This window comes from Oncorhynchus nerka, linkage group LG9b (assembly GCF_034236695.1).
Source record: "Oncorhynchus nerka isolate Pitt River linkage group LG9b, Oner_Uvic_2.0, whole genome shotgun sequence".
NCBI classification, from domain to species: Eukaryota; Metazoa; Chordata; class Actinopteri; order Salmoniformes; family Salmonidae; genus Oncorhynchus; species Oncorhynchus nerka.
Window position 1 is genome coordinate 32,119,407 of NC_088424.1, and position 23,578 is coordinate 32,142,984.

Consider the following 23,578-nt stretch of genomic DNA (forward strand, 5'->3'; position numbering starts at 1 on the left):
AACCCAGCCTAAAACCCCAAACAGCAAGCAATGCAGGTGTAGAAGCACGGTGGCTAGGAAAAACTCCCTAGAAAGGCCAAAACCTAGGAAGAAACCTAGAGAGGAACCAGGCTAGGTTGGTTGGCCCTCGCTTCATACTCGTCGCCAAACCCACTGGCTACAGGTTATCTACAAGTCTCTGCTAGGTAAAGCCTCGCCTTATCTCAACTCACTGGTCACCATAGCAGCACCCACTCGTAGCACACGCTCCAGCAGGTATATCTCACTGGTCACCCCCAAAGCCAATTCCCCCTTTGGTATTATTTCCTTCCAGTTCTCTGTTGCCCATGACTGGAACGAATTGCAAAAATCTCTGAAGCTGGAGACTCACATCTCCCTCACTAGCTTTAAGCACCAGCTGTCAGAGCAGCTTACAGATCACTGCACCTGTACATAGCCCATCTGTAAACAGCCCATCTATCTACCTCATCCCCATACTGGTATTTATTTATTTTGCTCCTTTGCACTCCAGTATCTCTACCTGCACATTCATCCTCTGCCGATCTACCATTCCAGTGTTTAATTGCTATATTGTAATTACTTCGCCACCATGGCCTATTTATTTCCTTAACTTACCTCATTTGCACTCACTGTATATAGACTTTTGTTTTCTTTTGTTCTACTGTATTATTGACTGTATGTTTTGTTTATTCCATGTGTAACTCTGTGTTGTATGTGTCGAATTGCTACGCTTTATCTTAGCCAGGTCGCAGTTGCAAATGAGAACTTGTTCTCAACTAGCCTACCTGGTTAAATAAAGGTGAAATAAATAAATCAAATAAAAATGTATGGGGAATATTTCAACCTCTCTTCCCCAGCACCCCGTCATCCGCAAACAATGACCTCCTAATATCTGGTCTAAAACTGGGAGAATACATCGTCAATCATAATGGAGAACAAAAGACTAATGACAGTTCCCTGGGGTGGTACCATTATCTACCTCAAAACTTTCAGACATAGAAATCCTCACCCTCACTTGTACTGATCGCCCAAAAAGAAAATCCTTTATCCAGTTAAAAACCCTTCCTCCAACCCCCATGATATCCAGTTTGATAAGTAAGCCTTCCTTCCACATCATAGGCCTTCTCTACATCAAAGAAAACCACTCCCACCACTTCCTTATTTGCCTGTGCCTTCTGTATGACTGACTCTAGGCACAGTAAAGGATCCATCATTCCCCTTCCTTTCCTGAACCCACTTTGATCTGGTGACATTAGGCCTCTGCTCTCCAGGAAGAACATCAGCCCTTCCGTTATCAAATCAATCAAATTGTATTTGTCAAATGCTCCTAATACAACAGGTATTACCTTACCATGAAATGCTTACTTACAAGCCCTTAACCAACAATGCAGTTAAAGAAAGAGTTAAGAAAATATTTACTAAATAAACTAAAGTAAAAATAGTAAAATAAAAATAAAAAGTAACACAAAAATAACAGTAGCGAGGCTATATACAGGGGGTACCGGTACCTAGTCAAAGTGTGGGGGAAAGGTTAGTCAAGTTATTTTGTCCATGTAGGTAGATTGACTATGCATAGATAAAAAATAAATAGATGCATAGATAAAAAATAGCTACCCTCTGTAGCGCCTTATGGTCAGATGCCGAGCAGTTGCCATACCAGGCGGCGATGCAACCGGTCAGGATGATCTCTATGGTGCAGCTGTAGAACCTTTTGAGGATCTGGAGACCCATGCCAAATCTTTTCAGTCTCCTGATGGGGAAAAGATGTTGTCGTGCCCTCTTCGTGACTGTCTTGGTGTGTTTGGACCATGATAGTTTGTTGGTGATGTGGACACCAAGGAACTTGAAACTCTCGACCCGCTCCACGACAGCCCCGGCAATGTTAATGGGGGCCTGTTCGACCCGTCTTTTCCTGTAGTTCATGATCAGCTCCTTTGTCTTGCTCACATTGAGGGAGAGGTTGTTGTCCTGGCACCACACTGCCAGGTCTCTGACCTCCTCCCTATAGGCTGTCTAATCATTGTCGGTTATCAGGCTTACCACTGTTGTGTCGTCAACAAACTTAATGATGGTGTTGGAGTTGTGTTTGGCCACTCCGTCGTGGGTGAACAGGGAGTACAGGAGGGGACAAAGCACACACCCTTGAGGGACCCCAGTGTTGAGGATCAGCATGGCAGATGTGTTGTTGCCTACCTTTACTACCTGGGGGCGGGCCCTTAAGAAAGTCCAGGATCCAGTTGCAGAGGGAGGTGTTTAGTCCTAGAGTCCTTAGCTTTGTGATGAGCTTTGAGGGCACTATGGTGTTGAACAGTGAGCTAGTAGTCAATGAACAGCATCCTCACATAGGTGTTCCTTTTGTCCAGGTGGGAAAGGGCAGTGTGGAGTGTGATTGAGATTGCATCGTGTGTAGATCTGTTGGGGCGGCATGCAAATTGGAGTGGGTCTAGGATATCAAGGATGATGGTGTTGATGTGAGTCATGAACAGCCTTTCAAAGCACTTCATGACTACCGACATGAGTGCTACGGTGTGGTAATCACTTAGGCAGGTTACCTTTGCTTCCTTGGTCACAGGGACTATGGTGGCCTGCTTGAAACATGTAGGTATTACAGACTCGGCCAGGGACAGGTTGAAAATATCAGTGAAGACACTTGCCAGTTGGTCCGCGCATGCTTGGGTACCCGTTCTAGTAATCTGTCTGGCCCTGTGGCTTTGTGAATGTTGACCTGCTAAATGTCTTGCTCACATCGGCTATGGAGAGCGTGATCACATAGTCGTCTGGAACAGATGGTGCTCTCATGTGTCGTGACTTTGGCTATGCCGGATTAATTGATAAGACATGCTATTCTATAAAATAATTTATCCGTAATTAATATCACCTGATTGAGCTAATCATGTAAATGCAATTAACTAGAGAGTCGGGCACCACGAAATAATATTTATAGAGCTGTTATCTTCCGAATAAACTCTTAATGACCTAGTAATATTTTACATCAATAGCAGTCAATATCAATCGTCATCTTACTTCAGTCTCATAATCTGAAAGTTGTAAATTCTTGGTTATCTGCAAGAACCCTGGCTAACAAGTTGAATCAGCAATACAAAATTGGGTTTAATGATTTATTTACTAAATACCTAACTAATAACACAGAATTTACATACACACAATTAATCATAACTTGATTACAAATGACGTCATAAAGGAAAACGTCCCTAGCGGGCAGAACAGATATGACAGCTTGTTACACAAAGGAAAAGGGGCTGGGTTGAGTGAAAGAGCGGGAGACTGAGGAACAAAGGGAAAAAGCTGTGCTATCGTAAATACAGTATCTTATGCATTCTAAATTACCACCCATTTGGAAAAGGAAAATGCAATAAATATTTACTCTGAGCTGCGCTTCAGTAGGTTGGTGGTAGATGGAAGACCGTGTTGCCAAACCGAGTCCTTTGAAGAATGTCTCTGGTTGTCAATTGGATACGTTGTAGTAACGTCGTTGGATGATAGACGGGATACTCTGTCTGTTCCTTCCTAAACCTCGTTGCATCTGCTGTTGCTAACTCAACGGCTAGAAAATGTTTTTGCAATATGTAACATCAGTAGGGCAGAGAGAGGAAAAAGGGGGGAAGAGGTATTTATGACTGTCATAAACCTACCCCCCAGGCCAACGTCATGACACATGCATGCCACTAGGAGCACCGCTTCTGGATGAGCATTTTCCTGTGGCCTTAAACAGCTCGTTGAGTGCTTTGTGGTGGTAAATAGACGGCTATAAATAATATAGATGAGAACTCTCTTGATAGATAGTGTGGTCTACAGTGTGGTCTACAGCTTATCATGAGGTACTCTACCTCAGGCGAGCACGTCGCATCGGTCTCGCTAAAGAAAAAATATATTTGTCCAGTTTGAGGTGAGTAATTGCTGTTCTGATGTCCAGAAGCTCTTTTCGGTCATAGGAGACGGTAGCTGCAACATTATGTACGAAAAAAGTTTAAAAAATAAGTTACAAAACACGCAATAAAACAAACAAAATATCACAGTTGGTTAGGAGCCCGTAAAACGGCAGCCATCCCCTCCGGCGCCATTATATATCCTTTCCATAAGTTTACATGTATGAATTGCCAATGCTATCGGCCTATAGTTTGGACTAGTAGGGTCTTTCTTCCCTGGTTTGTCGGCACTACTAAAGCTTGCTTCGAACTGTCAGGCAGTTTCCTCATTGTAAAAGCCCAATACTTTCCCCATTGCAGTGTCATTGAGATGAGCCATCATGATGTAAAACATCTCATCCTTCCCATGAGATCCTACCCCAGCTTTAGCTATAACTCTCTTAATCTCAGCCAAGGTAAAAGGAGCATTCAATGCATCCTCCACCACTTCTCTCTGTTCCAGGACCCCAGGATGTTCTCCGCTGCCCCTATTCTGTCAGATTACTTGAGCTGTGTACCTTCATAAATGCCTGAGCTAACATTTCTGCCTTCTCCAGATCTCTCACTGCAACAGCCTCCCCACTTTTCTGCATTGGGAGATCCCAATCTCGTCTGACCCCACTCATCCTCTTAATTGCACTTCTGTTTAACTGGTGAGGTAAGTATTTGTTAGCGTAAATATGAGACTGCAACAGCCCTTCAAATTTGTCAGAGTTTAGCACTGGCAAGGCAAATATCAGGGTGTTTTCTAGGCCAATCGGCCACAAGATGGCAGTATGATTCCTTTTATGTCATTTGTCATCTTACAAACGGCTGTGACTAGATGTAGGACCGACAGGAAGTTACTTTTCATAGCAGGTTAGGAGAGCATTTTTGCTAACCCTAACCCTTTTCCCAACCTTAACCTAAGTGTCCTAACCTGCCACGTTAATTATCCTAACCTGCTGTGTAAGTTCTCCTAACCTGTTAGGAAAAAGTCACTTCCGGTTGTAGCTGTACTCCCTCTAGTAAGAACCCAGCTATATCTATTGACTAAAAAGAGAAGACCTTAAAGACTTTGGACAGTCTATTTTTAGTAAATATATATGGCTACATGCAGGGGAGAGTGTAATGCAGTGGCTCATATGGTTATCAATGTATAAAAGGCAATATGCATTGATAATGCACAACACACTGTGGTAAAATACAAAAACACTTCAACCATTTAAAAAAAGTAATGGTTCCTTATGAGTCTAATGATGCCTTCATGAACGATTGAACATAGGCGTCATCTCCACAGCCTAATGAAACCATTCTGAAACTGTGGTATGGTATTTATTAAAGGATTGAAAGGGGATATAACTTATTTGACACACAGTTGGGAAACAAAACTAGTTTCATAGAACCTTCAAATAAACTGAATTTCATTGTATATTTCAAGTAACTATTGCATAATACATGAATTATTGCTGATTTACATTGAGGTCCTTCTCTTTGGTTTTTAAAGGCATGTACATATATAAGTGAAGGTATTAGATATAAAGAGTATTGCATATTAGATAGTGTGTAGAAGAGAGCAAGTAGTGTTGATTGAGCTGCACGAGAGAATATGCATAACAGTACAGTAGTACTGATATACAGGTAACTGCCAAAATAAAGGAAGAACCAACATAAAGTGTTGTAATAGGGCGTTGAGCCACTACGAGCTAGAACAGCTTCAATGCACTTTGGCATAGATTCTGCAGTCTTGAACTCTATTGGAGGGATGTAACACTATTCCTCCCTGAGAAATTCCATCATTTGTTGTTTTTATTGATAGTGGTGGAAAAGGCTGCCTCAGGCCCCGCTCCAGAATCTCCCATAATTGGGTTGAGATCTGGTGACTGAGACGGCCATGGCATATGGTTTACATCGTCTTCATGCTCATCAAACATTCCGTGACCATTTGTGCCCTATGGATGAGGTCATTGTCATCCTATGGGGCACAGCCATGGTAGCCAAAACAATGTCCTGTTCCGCATTTTTATACATAACCCTAGGCATGATGGGCTGTTTATTGCTTAATTAACACAGGAACCACACCTGTTTTCAATATACTTTTGTGTCCCTCATTTACTCAAGTGTTTCCATTACTTTGGCTGTTGCCTGTATCTTTGTGAGAGTAAGTGAATTATGATTGCATGTGTGTCTGTGTGTGTATACAATAGACAGGATTCCATTGACCCAGGTTTATTCGACAAAAGCAATGTCGCAACATTGTGACGTGTAATGGAAACATAGGAGACATTTCTAAAGACATTTTAAAAGGTTCGACAGCGGTGGATTTTTATTTAGTCAAACGTCATTTATTGTTTAAGATTATGGTCAAAACACTTTTGAAAAAATGATGATTGCCGAATCATTTTTGAAGGTATGCAAGGAGCGAGATGTCACCTCGTAACTATAAAACTCCATTCACAATATGTATCAAAATGTGTATGAGTATGCTGATGGACACCCCGACACCCCTAACCACGGCTCTGGCTGTTCTCTGTGACTGATAGAGGCCCTCTCCTCCTGCTGACATTTTGGCCCTCTCACTACAGTGGAAGTCAATTGAATTTGATGTTATCTTGACTACAGGCCTGTTGTAGAACATGAAGCCTCTGAGCCTGACCCCACCGCTTTATACCCCTGACCCCGGACCATCCCACCCCTAACACACTGTCATTGTTACTCCTCACAAGTTCCGGGGTGACTGAGGTAAAAACAAAGAATAAGAAAGAGAGTTAAGACTGTTCCTACCTTCACTCTGCACCAGCACAACCAAGCAGCAGCAAGTGATAATGCAAGAAACACCTAATCTTCCCCTGTTGACTTCCTACTCTCTCTTTCTCTCTTGCGTTCTCTCTATACATCTCCCTAATTATCTCCGCCTCTGCTGATTGACAAATCATTGAACCAGTAAATCATACAAACTACCAATCATATCAATCTATTTCTCTAATCTATTTAGCCATCTACAATATGTAATGAGCCTCGATTAAGATGATCAGTGGTGTCAGTTTAGACAATGTTCACAGTAAAAGTGTAGTTTCCAGATGTAAAATGTAAAGTTGTATGAACATGTATAGCCTATTTGACTGAAATAAATATTTTATTGCCTAGTTTTGAGACTACATAAGGCATTTTAAGGCAGCATAGTAACTTCAAAATATAACTCAGAAAATCCAAATTAATTTAGTTATTAACTTGACCTGATATGACTGTCCCTTGTGGCAAGAAGTGACATCCCAGATAGTCAAATACTAACTAGACAACACATTCTAAATGGCTCCTATATAGAGTGCCTTTGGAAAGTATTCAGACCATTTGACTTTTTCCACATTTTGTTACGTTACAGCCTTGTTCTAAAATGTATTAAATCGTTTTTCCCCTCATCAATCTACACACAATACCCCAAAATGACAAAGCAAAAACAGTTTTAGAAATTGTAGCTAATTTATCAAATATAAAAACTGAAATATGACATTTACATAAGGTCTCAGATCCTTTACTCAGTACTTTGTTGAAGCACCTTTGGCAGTGATTACAGCCTCGAGTCGTCTTGGGTATGCCGCTACAAGCTTGGCACAACTGTATTTGGGGGGTTTCTCCCATTCTTCTCTGCAGATCCATTCAAGCTCGGTCAGGTTGGATGGGGAGTGTTGCATCACAGCTATTTTCAGGTCTCTCCAGAGATCGGGCTCTGGCTGGGCCACTCAAAGACATTCAGAGACTTGTCCCAAATCCTCTCCTTAGTTGTCTTGGCTGTGTGCTTAGGGTCGTTGTCCTAATATAAGTTGACCCTTCACCCCAGTCTGAGGTCCCGAGCGCTCTGGAGCAGGTTTTCATCAAGGATCTCTCTGTACTTTGCTCCGTTCATCTTTGCCTCGATCTTGACTAGTCTCCCAGTCCCTGTCGCTGAAAATCATCCCCAAGGCATGCTGCCACCACCATGCTTCACCATAGGGATGGTTCCAGGTTTACTCCAGATGTCACGCTTGGCATTCAGGCCAAAGAGTTCAATCTTGGTTCCATCAGACGAGAGAATCTTGTTTCTCATGGTCTGAGAGTCTTTAGATGCCTTTTGCCAAACTCCAAGCGGGCTGTCATGTGCCTTTAACTGAGGAGTGGCTTCCGTCTGGCCACTCTACCATAAAGGCCTGATTGGTGGAGTGCTGCAGAGATGGTTGTCCTTCTGGAAGGTTCTCCCATCTCCACAGAGGAACTCTAGAACTCTGAGTGACTATCGGGTTCTTGGTCACCTCCCTTTGGCCGGGCGGCAAGCTCTAGGAAGAGTCTTGGAGGTTCCAAACTTCTTCCATTTAAGAATGATGGAGGCCAGTGTGTTCTTGGGGACCTTCAATGCTTTAGAAATGTTTTGGTACCCTTCCCCAGATATATGCCTCGACACAATCCTGTCTCGGAGCTCTACGGACAATTCCTTCAACCTTGTGGCTTGGTTATTGCACTGGCATGCACTGTCCACTGTGGACATATAGACAGGTGTGTGCCTTTCCAAATCATGTCCAATCAATTGAATTTACCACAGGTGAAATCCAATGAAGTGGTAGAAACATCTCAAGGATAGTCAATGGAAACAGGATGTACTTGAGCTCAATTTCGAGTAACATAGAAAAAGGTCTGAATACTTATAAAAATAAGGTATCTGTTTTTATTTTTTATTTTACTTTGCAAAATCTAAAAATCTGTTTTCACTTTGTCATTATGGGGTATTTTGTGTAGATTGCTGAGATTTCTTTTTTAATTTAATCAATTTTAGAAAAAGGCTGTAACCTAACAAAATGTGGAAAAAGTCAAGGGGTCTGAATACTTTCCAAAGGCACTGTATTATTGATCTAAAAGCGCAGATTGACTCTTTCATTAAATCAGTTTGATTGAATATAATATGGTTTTATGATTTTGTGGTAGAAATACACATTGTTACCAGTTGTAAATAAGTTGTTAAAATGAAAACGAGGAGCAGACAAGAGTCAAACATGAAAATCATTTCACAAATCAATTGGAAGAAAAAGCTTATCAACATGTCTCAAAATACTTTCTGTACCACATTTTCACATAGAAAGTGTTAAAGAAAAATGATATGATTATGAACTATTTGTTCCATCTAGTCTGAGACAACATTAAACTTGTGTGTGGATCCCCAGGGTATGTGGGTGCCCCGTATTGAGACACTGGACTCTCTCCTATGTGAGTTCTTTGATGTGACTTCATTTTGGAGCGCTGGGTGAAGCATTTCCCACACTGTGTGCACTTGTAGGGCTTCTCCCCGGTGTGGACCAGAGCATGTCTGATCAAGTTGCACTGCTGGGTAAAACTCCTGCCACACTGTTCGCAGGTGTACGGTTTCTCTCCGGTGTGACTCCGGAGGTGTACTTTGAGCTCGCTGAAACGCTGGAAGCTCTTACCACAGAAGGTGCAGCTGAAACGCCTCTCGGTGGTGCTGCCTGATCTCCACTGAGTCCTCATTCTCTTCACCATGTTAAAACTACTGTGACTCAGGCTGTATCCAGAGAAGGTGGAGGTGGTGGCCATGTTTGACCCTGTCATGCACTCACTCAATCTCACTGTTGCTTCTGAAGCCCTGTATTGATGCTGCCTTGGCTGTAGAGCTAAACTATTTCCTTCATTACTTGAGTTCAGCATCTCACTGCTCTGTCCCTCTGGCATCTGTTGTCTAGTCTCATCAGCCAATGTCCTGACACGTCTTGTCATGTGTTTTGCTGCACTGAACATGTTAGCATGTGGTTTCCATATAGAAGAGTGAAGCGATGGCCCTACTTCATCTGTCATAGTAGGAACAGATGGCAGCCCACTATGAGATGGGACCATTGAGATATTCTGAGAGTACTCTTCTGTGGAATGAAAGGAGAAATCTGGGTGGCCATCAGGGTCAGTGTCTCTGCCTGGACCCACAGAGGTCCACAGCTGCCCATCAGACTCATCCATAACAAACTGGTCAGATCCTGTCAGGACCGTGGTCTGATCTAACTCCTCCTCTTTCTCATCCTTCACCATCACTAGGTCTAATGAGTCGTCGTCCTCGTCTGGCCGGTGCTGCTCTGTACTGAACACCTCTGTAGATGCGAGCCGGGGTGTTCCTGGTTCCTCTGGACGATCAGAATTGGGGTAATGTTCCACGGAGTCTCTGGGAGATATATTGGGTTGTGTGATGAAGTCCTCATCACAGTGCCGTTGCTCAAAGGATGGTGGTTTCCCAGGCTTGGAACCAGACTCTAATGATTTGGGGATCAACATCAATTAAACATTACAAAAGACCCATAACAGTTGCAAAACATGACTGCTTTTGAACTGACTGTGTGTCCATGCGCTACATATGCCAGAACACGAAACACCCAACCCCAATGCAGCGATTTGGAACGTGCATACCACCACACCCACACAGTCTTCCATTGACAGACTGAGCCGTACCCCTTATGGTCACACCCACCCTCTCCAGTGATCCTGAGCTCTTCCTGAGGGTCAGTCTTCCACACATCCTCTGCTGTCTCCTCATCTTTGATCAGTATGGGTTCAGTCTCCACTCTCTGCTCCACATCTGTAGGCTATAACAGGGGGCTGAGGTTATTACTCTGGACACACAGCATATCTAACCCTTTTCATACTCATGAATCACACAAAAGCAATAAAATCTCTTGATAATCCAATATCAGAATTGATCATAGATGTAAAATGTGATGTATCACACCTGGGGTTGAGAGTCTTCTTCAACAGCCAGCTCTTCATCTCTGCACTGTGAGCTACTCCTCTGCCTGTTCAAAACAATCTTGACTGGATATGAAGATCTCTCTGATGCCATGGGGTAAAAACCTGGAAAATAATTGTTTTCAATGAAATATCAGGGATAATCACACATTTTTGTCCCCAGTTGTTCCATGGTGCAATCAAATAGCTCTCAAGAACCCAAGGGGGCATAGCCAGTTTACAGCCAATCCCCCTTTTGGGTTCTCAGCTGATGGGACGAACCACAGCTGGCTCCATATGAACTACAATTCCGATGCGCTGTTTAATCCCAACACACTGTCTACGCAAATATGCCTCACTTGCCATACGGTTTTGGAAACCTTCAGAACATAACTTTTATAAGCGAGAAAGAATCTTTCAACTACGAAAGATACACTTACTATGCACAGTTTAGCAAAGTTGCACCCGATTGTTTTCACACACCGCCTCAGCTACAACACATCCTCACCTTGCTAGACACCACCGATCCATGTTTCATTTTCGTTTTGTCTTGATTATTTACACACCTGGTTTCCATTCCATTAATTATGTTCATTATTTAACCCTCTGATTCCCTTCTCTGTTTTGTTGCGTTATTGTTTGTCATGTGGGTTCTCGTTGTTTGTGCTTTAGTTTATTGTATATGTTCCTTGTTGGAATCTTACCATTTATTGAGTAAATTGTGGATTATTACTCAGAACTGTGTCCTGCGCCTGACTCTGCCTTTATTCAATTTTACCAACGGCCTCACAACTAATGGTTATGATTCATTATTCCTGGTATATACAAAATGTTATGATTGCAGACAGAACCCAGAGAATGGGATGGTGCAATATTGAATTAGTCATATTTTGATAGGGTGCATGCATGGAGATGTCAACGTCAGCCAGAGGTATACCCATGCTGTAGATATAGTGGGGCAAAAAGTATTTAGTCAGCCACCAATTGTACAAGTTCACCCACTTAAAAAGATGAGAGAGGCCTGTAATTTTCATCATAGGTACACTTCAACTATGACTGACAAAATTAGAAAAAAAAATCCAGAATATCACATTGTAGGATTTTTAATGAATTTATTTGCAAATGATGGTGGAAAATAAGTATTTGGTAAATAACAAAAGTTTATCTCAATACTTTGTTATATACCATTTGTTGGCAATGACAGCGGTCAAATGTTTTCTGTAAGTCTTCACAAGGTTTTCACTCACTGTTGCTGGTATTTTGGCCCATTCCTCCATGCAGATCTCCTCTAGAGCAGTGATGTTTGGGGCTGTTGCTGGGCAACACGGACTTTCAACTCCCTCCAAAGATTTTCAGACGGGCCTGGACATGTACTGGCTTAAGCAGGGGGACACGTCTGGCACTGCAGGATTTGAGTCCCTGGCGGCGTAGTGTGTTGCTGATGGTAGGCTTTGTTACTTTGGTCCCAGCTCTCTGCAGGTCATTCACTTGTTCCCCCAGTGTGGTTCTTGGATTTTTGCTCACCGTTCTTGTGATCATATTGACCCCACGTGGTGAGCTCTTGCGTGGAGCCCCAGATCAAGGGAGATTATCAGTGTGCTTACCTATTGCAGATTCAGTCTTCCCAGCCTGGTGCAGGTCTACTATTTTGTTTCTGGTGTCCTTTGACAGCTCTTTGGTCTTGGCCATAGTGGAGTTTGGAGTGTGACTGTTTGAGGTTGAGGACAGGTCTCTTTTATACTGATAACAAGTTCAAACAGGTGCCATTAATACAGGTAACGAGTGGAGGACAAAGCAGCCTCTTAAAGAAGAAGTTACAGGTCTGTGAGAACCAGAAATCTTGCTTGTTTGTAGGTGACCAAATACTTATTTTCCACCATAATTTGCAAATAAATTTATGAAAAATCCTACAATGTGATTTTCTGGATTTTTTTTCTCATTTTGTCTGTCATAGTTGAAGTGTACCTATGATGAAAATGTATTACCTGTATTAATGGCATCTCTCTCATCTTTTTAAGTGGGAGAACTTGCACAATTGGTGGCTGACTAAATACTTTTTTGCCCCACTGTATACACCTAGCGAACTGAAACGTCATAATACAGCTAGTGCTATCTAAACTAGCGCTGGCAAACAAATCCATTACATTAGCTACCTAAATGTGAAGTAAACACAACTGAGGAGTAAAAGAGAATGGAGACTTTTAACTGGGTTTTAAAAAATACTGTGTTGTGCTTGTTCACGAAGCACTCCTCACAAGCCGTTTGTATGTTTATTTGTTGGTGAGATGAAACTGCCAAAATGCTGAAAGGTATTATTGTACATCAGCATTGCAACACAAGATTTTATTTTTATTTATTACAAAAAACACAAGGAAGGGGTAACATTAAAGTATTAGAACATGAAGGACAAACAATACAGCATCAAGACATTATCAAACATGTATCAGTCTTTCCGCAACAGAGCCATCCTTATGTGTGAGGGTGTCTACTACTACTATCAAACATGTATCAGTCTTTCCGCAACAGAGCCATCCTTATGTGTGAGGGTGTCTACTACTACTATCAAACATGTATCAGTCTTTCCCCCACAGAGCCATCCTTATGTGTGAGGGTGTCTACTACTACTATCAAACATGTATCAGTCTTTCCGCAACAGAGCCATCCTTATGTGTGAGGGTGTCTACTACTACTATCAAACATGTATCAGTCTTTCCGCAACAGAGCCATCCTTATGTGTGAGGGTGTCTACTACTACTATCAAACATGTATCAGTCTTTCCGCAACAGAGCCATCCTTATGTGTGAGGGTGTCTACTACTACTATCAAACATGTATCAGTCTTTCCCCACAGAGCCATCCTTATGTGTGAGGGTGTCTACTACTACTATCAAACATGTATCAGTCTTTCCGCAACAGAGCCATCCTTATGTGTGAGGGTGTCTACTACTACTATCAAACATGTATCAGTCTTTCCGCAACAGAGCCATCCTTATGAGGGTGCGTGTGCATGATAGTGATATAAAATATATGTCATAGTTTCCTTTTTCATGATCACAATCTTGTGAAACCCGAACCCTCCAAGATCACCCCCCCCCCACAGTTCCCCAATAGCTGTCCCTCAACCATTCAAGACCCCTCCCACAGCCCCCTCCCCCCGGAAGAAAAAATGAAAAATGAATTTCATTCCACACCCCCAAGAACCCCCCAATGCACCAACAACCAAGATAATGAACTAAAGAGAAAAAAGGAAAAGACAGAAGAGAACAGCAAACAACAATGCAATAGAAATAAAACAAAATGATACATTTAAAACAAAGGACATCAAGGACAACTGAAATCATAACATCAATGCCAAATGTATATGTTTGTGTGCATGTCTGGCACTATTACATGTATGTGTGTGTTCTTGTATGTGTTTATTTGAATGAGAGTGTGTGTATATGCATGTGTACAAACACCTACAAGGCATCAGCCTCAGGCAAACCCGACATTAGTTGTAAAAACACTGCCACTTAGTGTCATTCAAATGTACTTTTATTATGTTTTATTTTGGACTTTTTTCCCCCTTTATCTTTTGACCATCATCCTCTCTCTCACATAGCAACTCCACTCCCACTTGTCTCCAATTCCACATACCAACCCTCAGCCCATCCCATCTATCTCTGCTGGTCACCCTCAGCTTCCCTCAGCCCATCCCATCCCAACCCTCAGCCCATCCCATCTATCTCTGCTGGCCACCCACTTCGTGTTTCTACGCATCACATATCTTTCAACTATGCTATGATGTTTAACGTACAATTTCAATCTATCTAATCGAATAGAATCTACAGATTGCGTGTTGAAGATAAATACTTTTACTAAGAGTATTAGTATATTATTAATTGACTGACCCGGTCTCTCCAAATCGCCTAACAGTACTATTTCTAGGATCAATTGTAGATCAATGCTATGCATTTTCAGCCATTCCTGAACCTGAGACCAGAAACAGGCTACCTGAGGGCAATACCAAAATAAATGGTCTATTGATTCTGTGTCCTCACAACAAAATCTGCAGAGCTTCGATGATTTTATGACCCAAATATTCAACATTTTGTTGTTGGCAAGAATTCTATGTAATAATTTTAGCTGAAAAGCACAAAGTTTTGAATCTTGCGTTATTTTATATATCAACTCATACACCCTGTACCATGGAATCGGTACATCAAAAATCTCTTCCTAACTATTTTGCAATCTGTATGGCACAGTTGTCAACATCCTGGTCCTCAAAAGAAACTGGTATACTTTCCTATTTATGCTATTTTTATTCCTCCGCTAGTTTTGATCCTTTATATTAGGCAGACAGACCATTTCCCTTCCTCCTCCCGCTGCCACCCGCCTCCTCCATTTTTGGGGCAATGCTGTAATCAATTGGTTGTACTCTTGGATTGAGCAGACCTTCCCGTACAATTCTGATAACTCCATGAAGGACATAACTCTACCATTACAATTTACAATATCATTTAAGAACAAAATACCCCTTTCAAACATCTTTCCCATAAATACAGGTATTTTATCAACCAGCACATTTAATTCAGCCATAATATTTGTAGTAATATTTGTTCTATCTTTTCAGGGGGATGAAAGTGAAATTGTAGCCAGCTTTGCAATGCTTGTTTGAAAAAGACAGATACTTTGAAAAATGTTTTTTGCTCATATGATTTGAAAAACGAATCATCAGGACTAGGCAGCGCCAAAAGTAAGTGAGTAAACTGAGATATGATTAAGGAGTTAATCAGGCCAATTTTTCCATATATAGACAAGTATTTACCTCTCCATGGTTGCAGGATCTTGTCTATTTTTACAAGTTTTCTATTGAAATTCACTGTGGAGAGCTTATTTATATATTTTGTGATATGAATACACGAGTATGTCTACTTCACCATCAGCCCATTTTATAGGTAAGCTGCAGGGTAATGTAAAAGTTGTATTTTTTAAGGGTCCAATAGGTTTTAGTCCAGAGAGTACAGAAAAGTTATCTAGATTTTAATGAGACATTGCAGGGATCTAGCTTGCGGACTTAACATAAGACTTGACTTGAGTCATCGGCATACATGGACACCTTTGTTTTTAAGCCTTGGATTTCTAATCCTCTAATATTGTTATTAGATCTGATTTTAATAGCTAGCATTTTGATGGCCATAAGAATAGATATGGTGACAGTGAACACCCTTGTTTAACTTCTCTTGACAATTCAAAACTCTCTGAGCAGGAGCCGTTATTTACTATTTTACACCTGGGGTTGCTATACATTATTTTTTACCCATTTTATTTACACTGCTCAAAAAAATAAAGGGAACACTTAAACAACACTATGTAACTCCAAGTCAATCACACTTCTGTGAAATCAAACTGTCCACAGGAAGCAACACTGATTGACAATACATTTCACATGCTGTTGTGCAAATGGAATAGACAACAGGTGGAAATAGGCAATTAGCAAGACACCCCCAATAAAGGAGTGGTTCTGCAGGTGGTGACCACAGATCACTTCTCAGTTCCTATGCTTCCTGGCTGATGTTTTGGTCACTTTTGAATGCTGTCGGTGCTTTCACTGTAGTGGTAGCATGAGAATGAGTCTACAACCCACTCAAGTGGCTCAGGTAGTGCAGCTCATGCAGGATGGCACATCAATGGAGCTGTGGCAAGAAGGTTTGCGGTGTCTGTCAGTGTAGTGTCCAGAGCATGGAGGCACTACCAGGAGACAGGCCAGTACATCCGGAGACGTGGAGGAGGCCGTAGGAGGGCAACAACCCAGCAGCAGTACCGCTACCTCCGCATTTGTGCAAGGAGGAGCACTGCCAAAGCCCTGAAAAATGACCTCCAGCAGGCCACAAATGTGCATGTGTCTGCTCAAACGGTCAGAAACAGACTCCATGAGGAGGGCCCAACTTCCAGAGGTGGGGGTTGTGCTTACAGCCCAACACCGTGCAGGACGTTTGGCATTTGCCAGAGAACACCAAGATTGGCAAATTCGCCACTGGCACCCTGTGCTCTTCACAGATGAAAGCAGGTTCACACTGAGCACATGTGACAGACGTGACAGAGTCTGGAGACGCCGTGGAGAACGTTCTGCTGCCTGCAACATCCTCCAACATGACTGGTTTGGCGGTGGGTCAGTCATGGTGTGGGGTGGCATTTCTTTGGGGGGCCGCACAGCCCTCCATGTGCTCGCCAGAGGTAGCCTGACTGCCATTAGGTACCGAGATGAGATCCTCAGACCCATTGTGAGACCATATGCTGGTGCGGTTGGCCCTGGGTTCCTCCTAATGCAAGACAATGCTAGACCTCATGTGGCTGGAGTGTGTCAGCAGTTCCTGCAAGAGGAAGGCATTGATGCTATGGACTGGCCCGCCCGTTCCCCAGACCTGAATCCAATTGAGCACATCTGGGACATAATGTCTCACTCCATCCACCAACGCCACGTTGCACCACGGACTGTCCAGGAGTTGGCGGATGCTTTAGTCCAGGTCTGGGAGGAGATCCCTCAGGAGACCATCCGCCAACTCATCAGGAGCATGCCCAGGCGTTGTAGGGAGGTCATACAGGCACGTGGAGGCCACACACACTACTGAGCCTCATTTTGACTTGTTTTAAGGACATTGCATCAAAGGTGGATCAGCCTGTAGTGTGGTTTTCCACTTTAATTTTGAGTGTGACTCCAAATCCAGACCTCCATGGGTTGATAAATTTGATTTCCATTGAAAATTTTTGTGTGATTTTGTTGTCAGCACATTCAACTATGTAAAGAAAAAAGTATTTAATACGAATATTTCATTCATTCAGATCTAGGATGTGTTATTTTAGTGTTCCCTTTGTTTTTTTGAGCAGTGTATAAGAGAATTACCGAAATTGAAAAAATTCAGGCATTTATAAATAAAATCCTGCCTTACTTTATCAAATGCCTTTTCAAAATCTGCTATAATATGCTACATTCCTGGCTTCTTATATGTTTCATGATGTTCTATTATTTCTAGTAGTTGTCGTATATTATCTCCAATGTATCGTCCATGTAAAAAACCTGTCTGATCAGGATGAACAATACCTGGTAAAATCCTTTTAATTCTGAGTGCTATGCATTTTGCTAGTATTTTTGCATCACAACATTTGTTCAAGCCTAAAATGTTAGTGCTATGCATTATGTTTCAGGCATGAATTTTCTTACGATACTAACAATTTACATATTGATTTTATTATGATCTTAATGATACGTACGTTCAACCTTTTGGCAGGTATCTCGCTACATAAATGCACCTCAGGTGGCAGACAGCTTCGTGAATAGACCACAATATTTAACATTTCCATCTATTGCAGGGATGGGTACCTTTGTTGTGGTGGGGGATACAAAAACTCTGAACTCATAATGAGGGGCTGCAGTGGCTGGTGGGTCTGCGTATCCACATCCACACATGCAGTTAGCATCCTCTACCTCATTCCGTCAGTAGAGGATGCCTGGTTATTCTTTGAAAGTGGTTTCCTCACCATCTTAAATAAGCATGCCACTTTCAAAAAATGTAGAACCAGGAACAGATATAGCCCTTGGTTCACTCCAGACCTGACTGCCCTTGACCAGCACAAAAACATCCTGTGGCGTACTACATTAGCATTGAATAGCCCCCGCGATATGCAACTTTTCAGGAAAGTTAGGAACCAATATACACACGCAGTTAGGAAAGCAAAGGCTAGCTTTTTCAAACAGAAATTTGCATCCTGTAGCACAAACTCCAAAAAGTTCTGGGACACTGTAAAGTCCATGGAGAATAAGAGCACCTCCTCCCAGCTGCCCACTGCACTGAGGCTAGGAAACACTGTCACCACCGATAAATCCACGATAATTGAGAATTTCAACAAGCATTTTTCTACTGCTGGCCATGCTTTCCACCCGGCTACCCCTAACCCAGTCAACAGCCCTGCACCTCCCACAGCAACTTGCCCAAGCCTCCCCCATTTCTCCTTCACCCAAATCCAGATAGCTGATGTTCTGAGAGAGCTGCAAAATCTGGATCCCTACAAATCAGCCGGGCTAGACAATCTGGACCCTCTCTTTCTAAAATTATCTGCCGAAATTCCTGCCACCCCTATTACTAGCCTGTTCAACCTCTCTTTCGTATTGTCTGAGATCCCCAAAGATTGAAAAGTTGCCGCGGTCATCCCCCTCATCAAAGGGGGTGACACTCTAGAACCAAACTGCTATAGACCTATATCTATCCTACCATGCCTTTCTAAGGTCTTCGAAAGCCAAATTTAACAAACAGATCACCGACCATTTCGAATCCCACCGTAACTTCTCCGCTATGCAATCTGGTTTCCGAGCTGGTCATGGGTGCACCTCAGCCACACAAGGTCCTAAATAATATTATAACCGCCATCGATAAGAGACAGTACTGTGCAGCTGTATTCATCAACCTGGCCAAGGCTTTCGACTCTGTCAATCACCACATTCTTATCGGCAGACTCAGCAGCCTTGGTTTCTCAAATGACTGCCTCGCCTAGTTCACCAACTACTTCTCAGACAGAGTTCAATGTGTCAAATCGGAGGGCCTGTTGTCCGGACCTCTGGCAGTCTCTATGGGAGTGCCACAGGGTTCAATTCTCGGGCCAACTCTCTTCTCTGTACAAATCAACGATGTCACTCTTGCTACTGGTGATTCCCTGATCCACCTCTACGCAGATGACACCATTCTGTATACTTCTGGCCCTTCTTTGGACACTGTGTTAACTAACCTCCAGACGAGCTTCAATGCCACACAACTCTCCTCCCGTGGCCTCCATGCTCTTCAACCGATCGCTGCCTAAACCTGCCCCCCGTCCAGTATCACTACTCTGGACGGTTCTGATGGACGGTTCTGACTGAATATGTGTACAACTACAAATACCTAGGTGTCTGGTTAGACTGTAAACTCTCCTTCCAGACTCACATTAAGGATCTCCAATCCAAAATAAAATTTGGAATTGGCTTCCTATTTCGCAACAAAGCATCCTTCACTCATGCTGCCAAACATACCCTTGTAAAACTGACCATCCTACCGATCCTCGACTTCGGCGATGTCATTTACAAAATAGCCTCCAACACTCTACTCAGCAAATTGGATGCAGTCTATCACAGTGGCATCGTTTTGTCACCAAAGCCCATATACTACCCATTACTGCGACCTGTACGCTCTCGTTGGCTGGCCCTCGCTTCATACTCGTCACCAAACTCACTGGCTCCAGGTCATCTATAAGTCTTTGCTAGGTAAAGCCCCACCTTATCTCAGCTCACTGGTCACCATAGCAGCACCCACTTGTAGCATGCGCTCCAGCAGGTATGTTTCACTGGTCACCCCCAAAGCCAATTCCTACTTTAGCTGCCTTTCCTTTCAGTTCTCTGCTGCCAATGACTGGAACGAACTGCAAAAATCACTGAAGCTGGAAACTCATATCTCCCTCAATAACTTTAAGCACCAGCTGTCAGAGCAGCTCAAACATCACTGCACATGCACATAGCCCATCTGTAAATAGACCATTCCAACTACCTCATCCCCAAACTGTTATTTATTTTGCTCCTTTGCACCCCAGTATCTCTACTTGCACACTCATCTTCTGCACATCTATCACTCCGGTGTTTAATTGCTATGTTGTAATTATTTTTGCCACCCTGGCCTATTTCTTGCCTTTACGTCCCTTATCCTACCTCATTTGCACACACTGTATATATATATTTTTCTATTGTATTATTGACTGTATGTTTGTTTATTCCATGTGTAACTCTGTGTTGTTGTTTGTGTCGCACTGCTTTGCTTTATCTTGGCCAGGTCGCATTTGTAAATAGCCTACCTGGTTAAATGAAGGTTAAATAAATAAAAAATTGCATTTTTTTTGCCATAGGGTGGAGAGAAATGTTTGGCGTTTTTAATATGATATATGAGCGAGAGTGACGAACAAAATCAATGCAGATTCCATCGGTAATTCAACCATGATTACTACAAGTTTATTCAGGCTCTTATGGAAAAAGATTGCAGTCAGAGTGCAGTATAACTGTAGTTAGAATGCGGTATAACTGCAGTATGCTGCAGTTGTGAACAAAATAGCACTTTTTTTTTACTGCAGTAATTTTGCAGTTCAACTGCAGTTATTCTGCAATTACTGCACACAAAATACCACAGTTGACAGCAGTTACTGCACTTTTACTGCAGTTTCAAAACTGCAATCTTCTTTTCTAAGTTGCTGGCTAGACTAATTTACCAGTCTAAAAAAATGTTAGCTGACATGGGCTGATTGAGTGACTGTCAGTGACTGACATACGATAACTGCTGATGCACAACTCAATTTCACCTTGTGTATTCTACTATTCTAACTCTTCAACAGTAAATTGAGACCCCGCTAGTTGCCCATCCCTGGTCTATTGAATGTGCAAGCAATCAAATTACCATGAATAAGACGTCATCAACTACCTTTTCTCCTGACTCGTTGTGTTTTCTTCAGCTCGCTCTCCATCACTTGACACTTCCTTTTCAGTATGCCAATATCTCGCTGGCTTTGGGTCATTTCCAAACGTATAACAGCACAGCTATCATCTACACGTTGGTTTATTTCTGCTACAGCTGCTTTAGCTAAAACCTCCATGAAGGAGACCAACTGCGCCTGAAAATTGCAGCTGGCCATCTTGTTCAGCCAATATTCTCTGTGATTAAGTAAATAGCCTACAAATCTCGAGCCAATGTGCAATAAACAATCCGTTAATATCAATTTCTCACACTATGGTAAATGTTATTTGCCCAATTTGGCATTTGTTAAGAGATCGATTGAAGCAATAGATGTTGATCAATTCCAACAATGTTCAAAAGGGAGATACGTGCGCAATCGCACTTCCGTTCAACTTGTGACGTAAATATTTATTACCGTAAATATGAGACCGCAAAAGCCCTTCAAAAATGGGCAGAGTTTAGCACTGGCAAGTGAAATACCAAAGTGTATAGGACAGCCATATCTATCGACAAAAAAATGATACGTTAAAGTCCAGTGGCTCACATGGTTAGAACTGCATAAAAGGTTATATGCATTTATAATGCACTATTTAAATGTATAATGCACAACACACTGTGATAAAATACAAAAACACTTTATTCAACCATTATTCAAAGTTATGGTTCCTTATGAGTCTAATAATGCCTTTATAAAGAATTGAACACAGGTGTCAGGAAATTGTTAAACATTTAAAATATTGCCATCTCTGTTGTCATCCACACAACCTAATGAAACCATTCTGAAAATGTGGTATAGTATTTATTAAAGGGATATAACTTGTTTGACACAGCTGGGGATCAAGGACAATAATCTAGTTTCATGTAAACTTAAAATAATATGCATTATAGCTGATTTACATTGAGGTTCTTCACTTGTACGTGTTTTTAAGGCACATACATATATAAGTAGAGGTATTAGATATAAAGAGTATGCATATTAGATAGTGTGTAGAAGATAACATTGATGGAGCTGCCTGAGAGAATATGCATACGATTACAGTAGTACTGACATATCCGTGTGAGAGTTAGTTAATTATGATTGGATGTATATGGAGCAGTGTGTGTATACAATGGACTGTGTGTGTACACTGGGTGGTTATTCTCTCCAGGAGAGGAAGTAGAGCTCGCCCAGTGCATCGCCACACACCAGTTCACTGGAGCAGTGGGGGTTCAACTCCAAGACCATAACAGGACCCACACACCCACCTGTACAGAGTTAGAGAGAGAGGGAGTGTAAGCATATATAAACAAAAAGTGCATTGGTCTGACTTTTCATTTGAGTGTGTGGAAACTGAAGAGTTAAAATGACATGAACCTGTTTCTTGGTGTTTCTGTCCCACAGTTTTGTCATGGGATGCTGAGATCATCGTGCTGTTGTTGAGTCACAGTACACTTATCCTGTCACTGTGTGCCTAGGGAAAATCAATCTTCAGTTTCATCAGAGGAAAAGGGAGAGCTCTTACAGGTTTCCTGCTGCTCCAGGAGTTGATGTTTGGTGGCTGCTTGAACCACGTTTCCCTTGGAATCTCCACACACCACCAACTCTGGAGACAGGACACAAATTACAGTGCAGTTAACAAATTATTCATATAACAATTTGTTTACAGATGCTTCACAATATGTATCAAAATGTGTATGATTATGCTGATGGTCACCCTGACACCCCAAACCATGGCTCTGGCTGTTATCTGTGACTGATAAGAGCACCTCTCCTCCCTGCATCTCGTGGCTATTTTTGCCTTCTCATGAAAGCGGACATCAATTGAACTGTACGTCGTTCTGACTGCAGGCCTGTCGTAGATCATGAACCTTCTGAGCCTGACCCCACCACGTCCCCATCCCCCTGACCCCTACCATTCCACCCCTAACACACCGTTACTGTTACTCCTCTCAAATTTCAGAGTGAGTTTGAGGTATAAACAAGAATGAGAAAGAGTAAGAAAAAGAGTTAAACTATTCCTTACCTTCACTCTGCACCGGCACAACCAAGCAGCAGCAAGCGTTGACGTAAGAAACCACTAAACTTCCCCTGTTGACTTCCTGAGTCTCTCTCTTTCTCTTTCTCTCTCCCCCATTATCTCTGCCTCTGGCAAATCAATGAAACAGTAAATCCTTCAAACTACCAATCAATTTCTCTCATCTATTTAGCAATATACAGCATCTAATGACCTTTGATTTAGATTACCAGTTTTATACAGTACCTGTCATGCCCTGACCATAGAGAGCCATTGTTTCTCTATGGTATAGTAGGTCAGGGCGTGAATAGGGGGTGATCTAGTATTTCTATGTCTATGTTGTGTTCTAGTTTCATTTTCTATGTTGGTGTTTTGTATGATTCCCAATTAGAGGCAGCTGGTAATCTTTGTCTCTAATTGGGGATCATATT

At 42.2% G+C, this 23,578-nt stretch overlaps 1 protein-coding gene and 1 long non-coding RNA gene across 3 annotated transcripts; both read right to left on the reverse strand.

Annotated features, from left to right (window-relative positions):
- Positions 1-5,227: 5,227 nt before the first annotated feature.
- LOC115114625 (zinc finger and SCAN domain-containing protein 2-like) lies at positions 5,228-21,549 on the reverse strand. Of its 2 annotated transcripts, none has more exons than XM_029643028.2 (4): positions 21,121-21,549; positions 10,657-10,778; positions 10,399-10,513; positions 5,228-10,183 (listed from the first exon to the last, which is right to left on the reverse strand). In XM_029643028.2, exons 1-4 carry the CDS (start codon positions 21,329-21,331, stop codon positions 9,042-9,044), a joined length of 1,590 nt encoding a protein of 529 aa, XP_029498888.1. In that variant the 5' UTR covers positions 21,332-21,549; the 3' UTR covers positions 5,228-9,041. The 2 variants fall into 2 exon arrangements, with proteins under 2 accessions (XP_029498888.1, XP_029498889.1); XM_029643029.2 differs by having other exon boundaries at positions 21,097-21,183.
- Positions 21,550-21,772: 223 nt separating this feature from the next.
- On the reverse strand, positions 21,773-23,263 carry LOC115114644 (uncharacterized). The gene is made up of 3 exons (XR_003861255.2): positions 23,157-23,263; positions 22,508-22,736; positions 21,773-22,398 (listed from the first exon to the last, which is right to left on the reverse strand). It is a non-coding gene; the product is annotated as an uncharacterized LOC115114644 (long non-coding RNA).
- Positions 23,264-23,578: the final 315 nt, after the last annotated feature.